This window comes from Sinocyclocheilus rhinocerous, unplaced genomic scaffold (genome assembly GCF_001515625.1).
Source record: "Sinocyclocheilus rhinocerous isolate Xijiao unplaced genomic scaffold, SAMN03320098_v1.1 scaffold869, whole genome shotgun sequence".
Taxonomy (NCBI): domain Eukaryota; kingdom Metazoa; phylum Chordata; class Actinopteri; order Cypriniformes; family Cyprinidae; genus Sinocyclocheilus; species Sinocyclocheilus rhinocerous.
This window is the reverse complement of record NW_015653483.1, coordinates 1,976,468-1,993,886: the sequence shown is the minus strand read 5'-3', so window position 1 is coordinate 1,993,886 and position 17,419 is coordinate 1,976,468. Positions and strand designations below refer to the sequence as shown.

General features: G+C 37.6%; 1 protein-coding gene and 1 long non-coding RNA gene across 13 annotated transcripts in view; one reads left to right on the top strand and one right to left on the bottom strand.

Moving 5' to 3' along the window:
• The window catches only part of LOC107716347 (uncharacterized), a 66,830-nt gene extending 53,795 nt beyond the window's left edge, over nt 1–13,035 (top strand). Inside the window, exons 2-3 of the long non-coding RNA XR_001637194.1 lie at nt 9,671–9,731; nt 12,963–13,035. This is a non-coding gene — a long non-coding RNA (uncharacterized LOC107716347). The remainder of the gene's footprint in view (nt 1–9,670; nt 9,732–12,962) is intronic.
• LOC107716343 (paired box protein Pax-2a-like) overlaps nt 8,315–17,419 on the bottom strand; it is a 28,290-nt gene continuing 19,185 nt past the window's right edge. For 7 of the 12 annotated variants that reach the window (XM_016522745.1, XM_016522750.1, XM_016522744.1 and 4 more), the window contains 3 exons: nt 13,101–13,202; nt 10,643–10,729; nt 8,315–10,293 (listed from right to left, as the gene is read on the bottom strand). In XM_016522745.1, the coding sequence (XP_016378231.1) occupies nt 10,172–10,293; nt 10,643–10,729; nt 13,101–13,202 (311 nt within the window). In that variant the 3' untranslated portion in view covers nt 8,315–10,171. Of the gene's footprint in view, nt 10,313–10,642; nt 10,730–13,100; nt 13,203–17,419 lie in introns of all 12 variants that reach the window. The other 5 variants (XM_016522749.1, XM_016522754.1, XM_016522746.1 and 2 more) reach the window with 1 other exon arrangement.

The window sequence follows — 17,419 nt, the reverse complement described above, 5'->3', positions numbered from 1 at the left end:
AAGAATATTCGAATCTCAAAATTGAAAATATAATGCCAACCCACCGAACGAATATTCGAATAATCGAATATTCTGGTCCAGCCCTAGATAATACTGTATTGTTTTGTACTTCTAAGCCTATTTTTGGTCCCCTCCAAATTTCCTGTGCCAGTTTATTCATTTGTCCATTTGCCAGTCACTTAGAGTCAATCTGATATGCACCCTCCATCAGCAATCCCCGTGCTCAAGGCCTCAGTGCTTCGCATTTAGTTACTGACACACTCATCCGCCGGCTCTTTACCTTACCTAAGAAAACAAGTCAACTTTAAACACGGCAAGTGAGCCGCAGTCAGGAGCACACTTCAGCAAAGACAGTTTACCTAAGCACCTTCTTTCTTCTCGGTTAGTTTCTCTATTTCATTTGTCAGATTCACTCAGCCTTCATGCCAATGTTGTCTATCAGGTTTACTGGAGATGTGATAAATAGCGTTTTTTTCAGCAGACTGGACTGTAGAGGAGCCAGAATTCAACTGGGCCTAATGTGCTGACCTGTGTGATCACTCATCATTTGATCTGCGATAAAGGGTTTTTGGTTAAGTTCCAGTGGAGTTAGAGATCAGACAGATCTCAAGATCAGTTGGAGAACTCCGTTGGGAAAACAATTTCTCAAGTTACTGCATTAAACTCATAAACGGCTGGATCCCGTTCTGTTGTTTTCCTGATAATCTCTATGTTGTCGACTGTAGTAATGTCTTCTGCATATGGCGAAGATAAACCACAAGATGATCTCATGTGGTGCTTCCATATTGGACACCTGCAATAAATAGACTCCACTGTTTGGCAGATCAGTCCTCAATATTTTCATCTAAGAGACGGCTATGGAAGACCATCCAAGGTACCTGGACTTTCATTCTGGTGGTGGAAAAAGCCTCAAATTTCACTTCCTGCTGGTTGAGATGGGGTGTTCCACAGATGCCTGAGTCCCAGCGCCTCGGGTAGAGAAAGGGCCTCATCAATAATTCAGCCTCTGATCAGACCTTCCACAATGGGGAAGAACAAACTTTTGGCTTGACGGCAACCACGTCACACTGATAGTATTTCCAATGCTTAGATAGTTTTGCATTGACCATATGGACATCATAATTACCAATGGGATGAGGCAACAGTTTCTTGATCACCAGGCCAAAAATCACACAACAACCTTAATTAGTTTGGGCTGCTTCAGAGCCCATCCTGAGCTAATCTGGTGCTGTAATGATGTTTTCTGATAGGCAGAAGACCATAGGTACTAGTTCATTCTAATCGATTTTTTGAAATGTGCACAATGAAAAAGAAAATGTGAGTGGAGAAATTTCAGTCTGTGACCTACTTTAAATTTTTGGTTATCATGTATTAAGCATTTAATTGTAATGCTTAATACACAATTACTGAAAGTAATTTGAAAGTCAAAAAGTAGGTGTTTCTTCAGTCACATCATATATGAATAATTAAATGCAATATTTGGAATTTTCTACCAATTGTAAGTTTACTGTATATACTGTAATGACTCCTCTACCGTTCATGAATTCTGTTTTTTAGGTATGCAGGTGAGTAGTATGAATAAATTCCAGGGATCCAGATTGTGGTTAAAATGATCGCCAATTTGACCCAAAAAAAAAAAAAAAAGTTACAGTAAATTAAAATCTAGTCACCAATGGTGACAGTCAGTAAAGCTTTCTGTGTGTCTATATTTGTTTTTCATCTGTATGCCCTTTTGTTGTTTTATGCATGCAACAAACAACACAGCGTGGGGGCATGATATCCGATTCACGTACAATTGACTTATGATTCTTTAAACAAACTCTTGAGTTTTGGTTTGAATCAGGCTCATCCAAAACGTGAATCGTTCAGAGCATGAATAACTTACTCCATGAATGAACCGTGAATAATTTTTTGGTTCTGTCCAATTTTAAATGAGCCTTTAACTATTACTGTGATGTTCATATGACAACTTGTATTTGGATATTCACAGATTTTTGTTGTAATATATTCATTAAAATTTCACAAAATGGTATTCTTAAAAAAACATTTCAATATTTAACTTCCTTATAGTTGAATCGGCTATAAGGGAAACTTTTTTTTTTTTTTTTTTTAACAGTCAGAAATATTCTTTCAAAACATTTTTAAATGGCACAATTGGCAACATTTTAGAGCAGTACTTATCAACCCAACTCATTTTTCAACTTTTTAAAGCTGACATCTCCTCATGGAATAATGAAGTTTCTCAGCGGAAGTAGTACAATAAGTCATTTGGGTATTTTTCACCTAATAGTTCATGAAACCTGCATATTCAGACATACTTCTCACTTGACATACTGCTTTTCACATACTATATAGTATGGAAGTAAGCCTACCACTATGTGTATATTTCCTACTGTTTTCCCAGACCTGTGATTAATCATGAAATCGAAACAATCAGCATGTAGAGTAAAAGGTTCCTCCTCTCCTCCATAAAGACTTTTTCAGTACATATGGCAGTGGCCGTATACATATGTAATGAATCGGAGGCTATTTTCCAATAAAAGAGTATTTATAGTATTCAGAACGGTGGGGTGGGATTCTATTCTATTAACCTGAGTGCAGTGTTAAAGGATCTGTTTATGGAGAGGAAATGACAAGAAATGGGGTTGACAGGCCTGGAGTGAGACAGTTAAATGCCCCTCGCTGCTTTGGATAATTAATAAATAAAGCACCAGGGGAGCCCTGCCATGCCTTTCTCTATGACAGGGGCTGTCTCCAGTGCGCTAAAGCATTAAATGACCAATTTCTGTCAGACTAACTTCCACCACGCACTCTCTCTTTCTTTCTTTCTTTCTTTCTCCCTCTCGCTCACTCTTTTTCTCCCTTCTCTCCGTGGCTTCCTCCTCCGGCTCTCTCTCTCTCTTTTCCAAAGTAAGCTACTTTGCTCTCTTTGCACTGAGTTTTTCAGCGACTGATGGCTCTAGTTCATTTCTGCTGAATTAATTGGTCCCTGAATGAATTCTGTTGACAGGGCAATTCATCATGTGTTTGGCCTGACAGTGACTGGGTGTTGGGGAGGGGGTGGGGGTGTAGAGAGGAACACTGAGCCAAGGGGAGGTTGGGGTTAGGAGGGACGTTGGGGGTTGGTGCTTCTTCACTTTCTCTCCTTTTTCTGTCTTTCTCCATCTCTGTCTCGCTCTCTTTCTCTACTCAGACACTTAACGGGCGAGATGAGCCGCCGCGTGGAGTCTTGAGGACTGTAAAGGGGGGATTTTGTGTTGTTTTAGCCTCTCTCTCAGATGTTAAGGGTGCCCTGGGGTTGCAAACACACAAACTCCCTTAGGTAAGGCTTTCAGAAGATCTTCACTTGATTGGATGGTCAGGTCAGAGGAAATCTCTCCACTCGAGGCGGTCTGATTTCTAATTTCCTTACGGGCTAGGTGACATAATCTCACAGAGAAGCAGATTGCATTAGCGCTTAATTACTTAATGTCTCACACAATGGCCATTAGAAGCGATCATTTAGCCACTGAAAGAAAATGAGATTTGGCTGCAGTTGGAAGTGGCCAGATTTGGATGCAGAGGGTCTCCGATCAGACGAGCTTCTGTAAGATTCCTGTGCTAATAATACAACTAATAAAACCACCTCGTTGTTTGGTGCAAAGGCCGAACCTGGTAGCTCTCAGCGCCACCACACAGCGCTTTTTACAAAGCAAAATCAATCAGTGCTTGCTCATTAGGACGCTCACCAACTTATGTAAGCGTCTCTTGGATGGGCTCACACAGCTTGAGTAAAAATGACCTCATAATCACAGCGCAGCCATCAAGACAGCGCCTGAGCGTTACAGCCACTGCCATGATGCTAGGAAAAGTGCTTTTTCATTCCCGTCACTGCCACTTTCAATAAAGAAATTGTTAAATACAAATTGAAACACACGGTTATCACACTGTTTAGAAACTTTATATTTAGTATGTATATTTGAGATGGAATACGTAGAATATACTCATTTAAAGCAGTATATGCTATATAGTAAATCTCGTAAACTGTATTATCGTACAGCTCTATTTAAAAAGTTGGATATATACAGTACAATCAGTACAATCACGTAAAGCAATATATACTATATAGCAAATCTCAACAACTTGATTTTTTATTTTTATTTTGTCACAATGTAACTATTATTGACTAGCTCTTTATATAAAGTATATATATAAGTATGTCCAACTTTATCCACATACAGGTGCATCTCAATAAATTAGAATGTTGTGGAAAAGTTCATTTATTTCAGTAATTCAACTCAAATTGTGAAACTCGTGTATTAAATAAATTCAATGCACACAGCAGTGTCACAAACTGATCACCTCCATGCCACGCCGAATTGAGGCAGTAATTAAAGCAAAAGGAGCCCCTACCAAGTATTGAGTACGTGTACAGTAAATGAACATACTTTCCAGAAGGCCAACTATTCACTAAAAATGTTTTTTTTATTGAAGTATGAAGTTCTTATGAAGTATTCTAATTTGTTGAGATAGTGAATTGGTGGGCTTTTGTTAAATGTGAGCCAAAATCATCACAATTAAAAGAACCAAAGACTTAAACTACTTCAGTCTGTGTGCACTGAATTTATTTAATACACGAGTTTCACAATTTGAGTTGAATTACTGAAATAAATGAACTTTCCACGACATTCTAATTTATTGAGATGCACCTGTACATACAGTATACTTGTATGGGGCAATATCTCGTATATCTCAATTACTTAATTGCTTGTATTGTTGCAAGGTGCAAACTATAAGCTATTATTGCCCAGCTCTAATCTGATAAATGCGATTATAATACATGAAGATATTAAGATATCATAAACACTAGCATCATGATTTTCTGCAAAGCTGCTTTGAAACAGTGTGTTTTGTGAAAACCGCTATACATATAAATTTGACCTGACTTTATTCAGACTTTTTTACTGACTTAAGGGGTAAATAAAAAATTGTGGAATGGAGTTAAACATTTAACGCATTTTTGCATTTTTTTCCCCCAATTATACAGATATGGTACAAGGATCTCTTGACAAGATTCACAGCTGTTCAGATGATTACACTCACAGATGTTTCAGATAGGAACAGGGCATGTAAAAAATAAAAATAAAACTTAAAAACATGCAGAGCAAATGTAAGTCCCAATAGTGTAATTTGTGTGCAAGTTTTTTATTTTTTATTTTTAATGGCCAAAGATTAGCAAACTGGTTTATCCACATTTTTTCCAGAAGGTGAAATTGAAATCTGGAGCAATTACTGGAAGCTGAAGGTTTTTGCTTGTTCAGATTCTTTGTGGGCCTGTGTTGTTCTCATAGATGTTTTAATTTGCACACCCTGTTCTTAAGCAGCGTGGAAAATCAGTTCTTGTCATCTCACAAACTACACTGTCTTGATGACATACAGTACCTAAGAAAGACTCCATTCCCAGACATCATAGAAAATTTCATAATTAGCGGTGTCCCTAATGAGGTGGATTTGATTGACAGCCCCAGGTTGGCCTTTCCCCTCCCCAGCATCAAATATGACAGCAGTGATGATGACGAGCACATAGTCGGCTGACAGGACTTAACAGTGAGTGCTGTCCAGTGCAACTCCTCTGGTGCTCCTTCTCTCTCCAGTGTGACACCCCATGACAGATGATGCCGTTTTCTCCCCATTCAAGCCTCAGAAAACACCAGACATTTTTCCATTTCTTATGAATAATGTGTCTACAAATCTTTATTGTTTGTAGGAAATTTACATAGAACTAAATGGACACATTTTCCGTGCGATTACTAATGTGACTAATGCTTGATGAGATGCAGGCGATGTCACGCTGGCCTGGTAACGTGTATGTTCCAATGTCAGTGATCAGGTTATTCTTGTAAAACCAGAGTAATACAGTCATAGTGCCGTTGTGGATTGTCAGATAATAGCGCTTACATGTGCGTTTCTGTAGCATACATGGAGTAAGTTAACAATAAGCTTATTATTTAGGACTGAGTGTTGCATTTTACTAATTAAAGTGTATAATACTGTGAGAATTTGTTAAAGGCTTTAACTTTTTATTTAATGATAATTTGATTTTATTAATTTCACAAGTTCCCAAAAAAGTGCATTCTATGCACAGTATCATTATAATGCCTTTATATAAAGTGTAAACATATAAACATTGAAAAACTATGAACTGGAATTTAAAGTTCACTTTACAAAATTTCAGTTAAGAATGAGACTAAACCGTCATGCAATTGTTTGTATAGTTGTCTCCAGCAGTACTGAGCTTGGGCCCCTCGTAGTGTTTGAGGAGCCGAGAGGATGACAGGTGCTTTTTGTAATGCCTTGCTGATGAGAGCCAATCAGCTGATTCCATTCTGCTGCTTTTTTCCCATCTCCCCTGTTGTCATCTGGCATGCTAAAGTAAAGATGAGCCTGATTGACAGATGCATCCGGGTTCACAGTTTATTGGTTCCAGCAAAAGAAGCAGATATGCCAATTTAGACGGGAGTGACAAAAAAGTTTCCATCTAAATGGAATAATTTTACCACTGGGAATTCTCAGCTGGGGGAAGAACAGAGGCAGGCCTTTTTTCGTTATTTTAACAAGGGCTGAATGACAAACATATACGACAGTAAGAGGCTGACAGAACAGCAGCTTTTGATGCTTCACAGGGGAGCTATGAAATAAACAATAGGCAGAAAAATTGAATTACAGCAGGGTAGGATTGTCTGCTCGGGCAGGAGGAGAGCTGCTGCAGGCAGCAGTCAGCTGCGGAGGGAACCCAATGCATCATTAAATAGTCCACACTCTGTTTTACACCCTCACTGTGACTCCTTCTCTCTGCTTCCGTTCATCCGCTTTTCCCATTCCTTGCTTACGATTTCACTCTCGCCAAGACTCTCTTTCCTCTCGTTCTTCCTCGATTGAACTTCTAGGTTTGCTTCCCACGGTTTCTTTCTGCATTAAACATCCTCTTGTGTCTTTTTTGCATTGGGATTAAAATCAGTGTGTATATATGTGTTATATGTATATAAATGCATATGTATGTTGTTTTTACACTAATAATTTTATTGTATATTTTTTACTATAGAATAAATTGTGTATACATGAATTGTTTAAAATCAGTGATGCATGTTTAAAAATATGAGTTTATCAAATGATTTAGATTACAAATTGTCAAACGTACGAGAAAAATATGTATTTACAATTTACTTTATATTAAATATTAATAAAATATAAAAGCAATATATACATATATTTGTGTATATTGTTTATTTTATACATGTTTTATTATATATAATATCAGTTGTAATAGAATTTAAATTTTCTATACACAATTTTGTAAAATAATATTGTGTATATAATATGAATAAAAATATATGTAAATAATGTATAAATAATGTATTTTATATTACAATTGATATTGTACTTTGTTATTGTTATTAGTTATTGTACAGTGTTATTTTTCAATAGATTCCCTGTCGTCTAGACTTCATTGAAACACTCAGTCAATGTGTAATTTTATTTGCTCTACATTAACAAATGTGATGCGTTCATAACTAGTGTTAATACAAACCGAATGTCTTACAGCTCAGCGTATCCTTGAACTCTGAATGACTCTTTCATGAAAGGGTTAATAATCACTACTACGGTCACATGCTGACATACAAAAAATTTATTTCTCATATGCACAAAAAAAAAAAGAACTGGACAGACAGGTGGAATAAAGGTAATGGCTGAGGCCATATTGATTTTTGTTACATATTTTTATAATTCTGTTTTGCCCGTAACAAATTATGTTTGTGATACATACAGTATCAGAGAGGAGAATTGTCTCTGTTTCTGCTCTGCTGCTGTCGGCTCGTTTTAAAATGAATTCTGTCAAGACCACGTTTTCAAAAGCCACAAACAAATGGGGGTTGCAGTGAGTGGGTAACAATCTCTTCATTCTAAGCGGGAAAAGAGCCAAATATGTTTTTATTTTATTTATTTATTTATTTTTTGTATTGTGTGAATTAGAACTTGTCCTGTGTGTACATTTATGTATAGTTATATTTGTTGACTTTTTTTCCCCTTTGCATGCTATGATTTTTGAATAATCTGGTCCTGCAGTAAAATAACTTTAACTTAATATTGGCAAAAAAAAGCTTCAGGATTCTGAAGTCTTGTATCGAATTGTACAGGGAGGTTCAAAGTACAAAAACAATCCACAAAACCCAGGCATGTGAAATGTATTTGTTCATTTTTACAGGCTTTTCCTCTATACACGATTTAGGGATCATTTAAAATGAAGGGTAGAATTGAACACAGTAGTAAAGGAGAATACAGAATACCATTTTACTTGATTTGCATAGAGACTTAAACAGTATGAACAAGTTAAGTAAAAGTGAACCAAAACAAAACATACAAACAGCCGCACATGTGGTGATAGCATCTGAAACCCAGCCACCGACGCAGGACGGGTTTCAAACATTTTGTTGTGCGTCTCTGCAAAGCACAACACATTGAAGACACAAATGTAGTCAATCTTTTTTTTTTCTTTCAATATCTACAAATGGAATCAGTAAATTAGTTCGATACTGCAATGGTGAAATGTAGGTGATCTTATATACATAGAATAATTGTTTTCACATTATACACAAATCATTCTACAAAGCAGCAGTTTGTTGCAAATGACATACCTCTGAGTAACAGAATTCACCTTTTTGTGTACATTGCTGTGGGGCTAAGATGGATCTTTTCCTTTTTGTTCAACATTACCACATACAATCAGTATTGACTACTATTAAAACATAATACTGTTTTATTGACAGATACAGCAAATAAAATATTAAATATCAAACTAAGTCTTTGGCAAACGTGGTATAAAGTACATTCACTTTACATTTCCAGGAGTGTATGTATGGACCGTTTCCATTTCTATCCTCAGTGTCCCACATGACATTTGGAGAAACGTTTGTTCATCCACACAAAAGGGTTACATGCATGTCTACCTCTCAGGACCATAGCCAAACCATAAAAAAAAAATTTAAATAAAAAAAGCTGTAAGGCATTTGTTGTACAATTGACTGCTAATGATTACTTTGGTACTGAGCCAGTCAGAATCGTTCTGTCTCAGTTACACGATACAAAAATGGTTCTTTTGAGGAAGTTTTTTAACGAATCCACACTAAAGGACAAAAAAAGCATATACTAGTTTCTAGCATATAGCAAGTGTATTCTTGTCCAATGTTGTGGTTACTTTGTCAATTCGAGTTGACCTTTTTACTTAAATAGAACATGTAATCTGACAAACTTTAGAAGATAATTGCAATTCATTGTACTTATAAATCCAGTAATGCAAAATAGTGCAAACGAGAAAAGAGCGGCACCGATCATGATATTGGAGTTTACACATGATAAAATGGAATATCCCGAAAAGGTATGACACACAAATGCACACACGCACACAAACCATCAGCTAAACCAAAACAATAATTTAATATACGGTTTTCTTTTCAGGTCATATACAGCAACAGTTAACAACTTCTTCAGTGTCTGACCTGTTTTTTCTTCTTTTTTTCTATTTTATTTTCCCCCATTTTGATTGTGTATCACAGAAAATGTTAAATCATGTTGGTAATTTTATACCACGAGTCAGAGATGGCTTCTAAGACTGTTACACTTGTCTTTTTGACAGAAACTGGAGCAATACTGCAGTTTTCTGCTCAGCTGACACGTCGCTGTTCTGTCCGTGAGAGGTAAGACACTAGTGAAATGGTGTAGGATGAGGGCAAATTATGTTAAAGGCCTCAGGCAACCTTGTGTGTGTGTTTGATCTGTTAGTTATACTAAATACAGTATGTAAAGGAATGTATTGATTGATTTAAAGAGAGAACAAAAACAAAAAAACAACAACACATCAATTGTTACTTCGTACTTCTTCACACGGTTCGTCTTGTTTTATATTTTGTATAATATATATATTTTTGTAGAATCTTTCAAAGTCTTTTCAGGAAATAGTTCAGTTATTGTTCAGTGATTTAGAGAATGAGAGCCTTAGTGTTGATGTTGCGTGAGGGGGGTATAGTCGATGTCTGGGGGGGGAAACCCGCTGTTGCTTGACCCTCCTAATCCGATCTTGGCCCCGTGAAACTGAAGATCGCGTAGCCATCTTCAATCCCTCTGACCTTAACGGCATTCAGACTGGTACGATATGGAGGCCGCGGCCATGGTCCTGCAGTTTGATTGGGTTGCCATGGTAACTAGTGGCGGTCATAGGCAGTGGCAGCAGTGGGAGGGGCGGAGCCCCGGGATGCGGCACTATAATAATAAGGGGAACCTGGAAGTTAACAGAAGAGCGGAGTGTTTGAAACCACAGCAAGAGCAACACTTACGCCCACTCTTAATAATTTTGCTTATGTAAAATACAGTCAGACTATTCTATTAGGTCGGGAACCTCGGCACGCACAAAAGCACTTGCGAAGGGCTTATGCGCGTCTTAATTTAGAGATGCAGTGTGTTATGACCTCGCTAATCAAAAAGAGAAATAAAACTGTAGCTAGTTTAGTAAAGCTGTATGCAAATAATGTCATTGTAAAATGTGATTATATTAATCCCACTTTAAAGCGACTAATCCCATAAGGGATAAGCAAAAAGGGTTAATACTCACTTAATAACGCAGGGTTGCTGAACCGCCAAGCTTCATTGTAAGTTGTGTACTGTGGGTGAGAGTAGGGATTTCCTGAAAAGTCGCTTCCTGAAATCAAACACAAATGACAGGTTAGCAATAAAGCAAATTGTGTATCTTAAAGGCATATTCATGCGTTCAGGATCAATTAAGCTCAACTGTCAGCATTTGTGGAATGAAGTTGATCACCACAAAAAAGCAACAATCAAGGTTATGATGAAGAACTTAAATTGAGTAAATATTTTTGAAGCCAATTTTGAAGGATTTTAAAATTTTTTGCAATTTCATAAAAGCCCTGCAATGAATCAATCTGTTAACCTGTGCAGTATTTGAGCTGTAAAGCTGTTCAAATAATCTTTTTTTTTTTGTCTCTTTAACACACTGAAAAAAAGTGGTGTAGGATTTACTTTGAAACAATTTCTAATAAAATTGCTAGTAAATTTCACAAATAATTCACTCCCCCCTTTTTCACAAAGAACCCAAATTAAATGTATAATTTTGAAGTGAAAAGACTGAAATATTTTTTTTCTTGTAAAATCTACTCCAATAATGGTTGTTTTTTTACAACTTCAGAACATTATTTATTCAAATTCAAAGGAGGGACAAGTAGAAATTATTTTTTAAAGCAAGGTAATGACAAATGCTGTCAATTGAGCTTAACTTGTACTGAATTAAACTAGTGCTATGCTTGAAATATTGCATCGCATTAGTTCAGCACATCAGAACTAAAGGAACTGGCATAGTTTCACAGCTCTAGCTAGCAGATGGCACGCCCTGTCCTCTTTCCTACGCCCTGGTGCTCGGCCATTTTGGCTGAATTTGTTACATTAATCCTGAGCTGGGTTTTGAAGTTTCCTTTCTTTGATTCTGCTGTTGCGCTCTTAAGATTCTCTATTCTTTGGCCGCACCAAAGCCCGGCTTCAAAAAACCTCCCCAATGGATTCGTTCTCGCACACACTCGGCCCTTTTTATACGGCCGAATTCTACTTTCAGGAAGCGGCCCTGTCCATGTCAGTGAGCAATGCTGTTGGTCACCCACGTTTCTTTCTTTTATGAGACAATAAAGGCTGGGTTTTATATGAAGCTGGTGAGGAATGGCTTTTGCTTTAACAGTGTTTGGGGTCTGTCACTAAATCTTAGTCGTTCGAGGGCCAGATGAATGGAAGTGCACACAAAACCCATGGCTCTAGGATTTAAGAGGATTTCTCAGCCTGTGTGACCAATGAAAATGAATCTTTGATGAAAACATATTTGATGTACCTGTAAAGATATGTTTGCCCAGCAAATGAATCCTGTCACTGAATTAAATTTGCCCCTGCGAACTATTCATGTTTGTGGGCCGTGGAAGCCCAAGACAGACTTGAATCTATCTAAGGCACTCAACGGTGACCGAGAGAAGAATCCCTCTCTGTGTTTGATGTAAAATATTTGTTTTCCAATTTTCGCACACTGCATGTTTGTGCTTGGACTTTGTGAGCGCTGATGTTATCCCCTGGCTCCACATACAATTGCATTTACACTTTTCCAACTTCTCTGCAGCACCTCTCAGACTGTCTGTTTGCATACGTATGTGTGTGTTTGTGCTGTTTGGGGAGAGGGCACCGGTCTTGCTGCCAGATTGCATCCTGTCCTGGCAGTGAAACTCAAGTCGGGTCCCTCTGAGAGATAGTGATTTAAATATTTACAGGCCTTCCTGCCCACTGTTTTGTGACCCTTAACTGTTTGCTGTGAACCTGAACTGCAGGTTAAGTAGAGGGGAAAAGAGATACGCTCTGCAGCACTGGAGGCAGGGTGGAGAAAGCTGTGTTTATCGATGGCTTGAGAGAGCGTCGAACGGTCGGGGAGAGCGAGGGAGGGGCGTAATGAATGCTGGAACCCGAGTGGAACTGAGAGGAATTGTCCTATATCCCACACTTATGTCCCTGATCACTTATTGAGAGGTGCTAATTTTCTCCTCAGCAGCCGATAAACTGAGGCTACTTCTCAGGTTATTGACGAGTCGAGATCGAGATTCACGCTGCCCGCTGTTGTCTTTGCAGCCATCCTGCAATTACGGCTCCTCATGAATCTTTTTCTCATTAATATTATGCTCCTCATTAATATTATCCCGTTTAATAAACATTAGCATCACCAGAAATGTCATGGGCAATATGCTTGTGTCACTTCTCTTTCTCAACTCTCATTCTTAAAATGTTACCTGGCATTCTGCACTAATATATTCAAACAGGAAAGGAAGCTTTGGGGCCAATGCTAATCGAATGTTAATGCAAAATTCTTATCAAATGACTATTTTATTTTCCAGGTGCAGCAGTGCAAATTCAAGTTGGCTTTGCATGACCTCAGGTTTCCTGAAGATGATCAATTGCCGAGGACTGTTCGCTGAAAATATTACGAGCTCTCTTAAAATTAACGTCCTCATAAAAATAGTAATTACACTTACCAGGGACCATTCCAGCAAGTGTAGAGGTGGGGTAGCTGCCCTGCCCAGTGGGGGGAACGTGAGGTGGGTATCCTGGTAGGGTTGTGCTCGCCATGTCTCGACCTGTAAAGAAAGTCAAAGGTTGTGAGGGCAGCTGCACAAAAATAAATAAATAAAAAAATTAAATGGGTGCTGGATATATGGTTATCCTAAAATCTTTATAATAATAATTATAATAATAGTAGTAGTAGTAAAACTGAAGAGGAAAATCGTCCAGAATTTAAGATTTTTATTTTATATATATATTCAGTATTTCTATAATTTCTTTTAGATATTCTGTAAAATATCTAAAAGATACAGTAAAAACACATATTTTGATACATTAAAAATTATGATGCATAGAATAAAGTGGAAAAGCACCCCATGCATTAAACTAGTGTTACACCATGCACATTAATGATAACAATACTCAAACATATTTGTTTTCCTTAAAAACACAACCCTGTAACCCTTTTCAGCTTTTTTTATTGTAAACAAATAACTAGAAAACCCACATGCCAAACATACAGTAATGATCACCTCTCCTTAAATTCACAACTTGAAAAACCGATGACCCTGCAGAAGCTAAAAACAACTGCTTTTTTTCTTTTCTAGGTCACTCGGCCTTTTAACTTCCTCTATTACACAGAGTGGCGCTGCTGGCCTGTTTTGACTGAAAGATTTTAAACTGCTCGACAGAGAGAAGCACAGAATGCCCTCGGCCTGCTGGTGGCATCACTGCTGCTAAAAAAGCCCAGAACATCACGGAAGTGCAGAGCGCACAATGCCTCCATATTCAGTTCTGTAATTGGAGGTGACAGCTAGCAATCCTGCTGGATGTGCTGGCGCAAACTTTACAGCACGTAGGCCTTCGTCAGTCCCGAATGGGCCCTCGCGGGGTCCCGCATCATTGTTTGAAAGGGCACCAGTGAGGGATGGGTGGGGGAAGCGCTACCACAGTCCAGTTACTAATAAGAGAGCCACCAGGCAAAGTGGCGCACTAGGATGATAAGCAATGTTGAAAATCTGTTTTTTAGTGTGATCTTGTGCTTTTGGTTTAATAAATAGGAACAAAGGGCAAATTACAACTGAGTTGTTTTCTTGTTTTTGGTCATTAACTAAAAATATAAACGCAGTTACAGAGTATGACAGACACGCAATCCCACACACACATTAACAAGCATGTTAGAAATACTAATACAGAGACTTTCAATAATATACATAAATAAAATCAAAGTACTAGAGACTAGACAAGAATTAACAGTACTTTTCAGGACAGTACAGGACAGCAGCCGTCTCCAGAAGCGCCATGGAATGTGCCCCAATGTATTTTAAAGTAAATTAGATTTTAAATGCCATTTTAAAAATTATTTATATCTTTTGAAAATGTAGTTGCAATTTTATATATACCATTTTTTATATACACCATACCTTTCAAATGTTTTGGGTCAGTACGGTTTTTTTTTTTTTTACAGTAAAATATTATTACAATTAAAAAAAAATGTTTTCTGTTTTAATTTATTTTGTAAATTGTTAATGTAAAATGTAATTTATTCCTTTGATGACAAAGCTAAATTTTCAGCAGCCATCACTCCAGTCTTCAGTGTCACATGATCCTTCAGAAATCATTCTAATATGCTGATTTGCTGCTCAAGAAACATTTTATAATATCAGTGTTGAAAACAGTAGTGCTACTTAATAATTTCGTAGAAACATTTTTTTCAAGATTCTTTGGTGATTAAAAAGTTAAATAGAACAGCATTGATTTGATATATCTTTTTCTACTGTAAAATAATGTAAAATACTTTACTGTCACTTTTAATCAATTTAATGCATATTTACTAAATAAAAGTATTGTTTTGTATTGATGTAATGTCTTATTTTGTGTAGGGCAAATGACCTTGGACTGCCATTGTTGCCCCCTCAAAAAAAAAAAAAAACTTTGGCTGTTTCCCCCTTTACCAGCGCAGGGTATGTTTTCTAATCTTTCTTTGTATTATTATTATTATTTTATTTTATTTTATTTTTTTTGTAGGGCTGTACCTGCTATAATAGGCTGGCTTGCATACTGGCTGTAGCTGGGTGCATGATGGGCATAGGCGCCGTAGCAGGGGGTAGAGGCATCTACTGACACGCTGGGCTGGAGGGGCAACAGTTCCGCTAGGCCCGAGATTGCCAGTGTGGAAGGGGTGAAAGGAGCCATGGAAGCCTCATGCGGCTCCTGCTTAACGCACACGGAGGATGAATGTGACTCTGCCAGGTGGAGAAAAACAACAAAAAAGCCACACACACACACAATCAGACAATGAAAAAACAAAACAAAAAAAAACAAAGATGAATCATGACAGATGGAAGTACTGAATGGAAGCAGTAAAAGAAAAAGGAAAATTAAGTTTGGCTGACAGTGTTTGGTGTTGTTGTGGTGCTACATTGCGTTTAGTAGGAAAAGAAGGATTTATGTGAAGTTACAGCTGCCGTGGTGTTCTGACTCAGTTGCTCGAGTGTGTTCAGAAGTTTTAACAGAGTCTCCAGAGGCACACGCTCAGAAAACAACATTTCTACACGCACGAGGGGATTTGGTCATGAAAAGCCAGGAAATGTTACTGTGCACTTTGAGCTATGTGAGGGTTTTATGTGCGAAAACTGATCCACAAATCATTACATCAAAGATACTTTAAAACTTTTGCTGGCTATATTTTTTATTATAAACATGTATTTTGCAATATTTTGGTAAAACTATGTATATTTATTTTTCTTTCTATGACAAAATAATGATTTATTTCTGTTTTTAAGTATATTTACAGCTGGCAGTGAAAGCATTAGTAGTCACAGCAACTCTCAGGGAAGCATCACCTCACACAAAAACATGAATGTGATTTCTTTTTGTGGCTTGGTGCCAGGAATATATCTCTACAAATGTAGACGTTTCAACATAAATTAAATAGTTATATATTCAACATAAATTAAATAGTATGTTTTAGTATTTGTGTGCAATAGTCACTGATTTTATATTCAGTAGATTTGATTCACTCACATTGTAATATCGCAGTTTTCTGTACATTGCAATTTCATAAATGCATTACTTTTTGGAAAGTTACAGCCCAGCTATATTTTACTTGCATTTTACCCACTTGGCAAGTGTTTATTTTGAGCCCTGCTCACTCACACTTACAAAGAGAACAGATTAAAAGTGAAAAAAAATTTTTTTCTTCTTGTAAACAGATAAATCTTTTGGGTTCATTGTTTTGTTTTTTGTTTGTTTTTTCTATCCAGTTTTTCTCAGAATGGAATATTATTTGCTCCATAAAGACTTTCACAGTCGTCTATTAACTTTAGATTTATATCTAAATCTAAATAAAGCTACATTTTTATAAAAACCCTTGAAATGATTTATCCATCAAATGAGCTAAAAATGAGCAAATATAAACAGGTAAATCACTTTGAAACAATATTTCTAGAATAGCATCAGCAAACAGCAGCTTGGCTTGCAGATCAATCAAGCTCAAATACAGAGAAATTTCCCTAAGGTTCGGAGGTAAGAGTCGCATCTCCAAACAAAAAGCCTGCAAACTGCGACACACAGCCCCTTTGCATCGCCAGTCGTAATATCATTTGGCTGATGAGGTTTGGCATTTTTCATCTTAGCGGGTTTGCCACTGCAGCTCGAGCAATCAACGTGAGCTCTGTCTTCATCTCTCTCTCCACTCATCCTCTTTAACATCCTCTGCTGTTAACATGGTCTGTGGGGAGGGCTCTCACAGCTTCATGATAGCCTCATTAGCTGTTTCCCAACTATTGTTGTTTTACAACCGAGCTATGTGCGGAGAGTCGCTCATTAAGATAAGGCCTCCTTGTTGTCAGACGCAATCCTGACAACCCGTTCTGACCTAACGCCAAGAAATCAGGCAACTTAACTGGCTTCTTTCCCACACAAATCAATGCCAGAATTTCCTTTCCTGAGCAAGTCTGGGACTAACAGCCGAATCTTCATACAGCAGGAGCAGGATAAACATGGCGATTTTTAATTGAGAGAGACATACAGAAACGAGGTGGTTAGATGACTATATTTCAGAGAAGAAGATGACGGTAATAAAGCCTAACTTCAAAAATAAAAAACCTTAGAGGCCAATAAAGGGGAAAAGGAAAGAGAGGCTGTCGGAGGCCTCGTGTTTTCACGGCCTCTGCTTTGCCGCTGTAAAGCAGACAAGGGCGTCCGCTACACTGACCGAAGCCCAGTGTTCAAGATCACTGAACTCTGAAACTAATCAGAGGTGGTGTTGCTTATTGTCCTGGAAACAAGC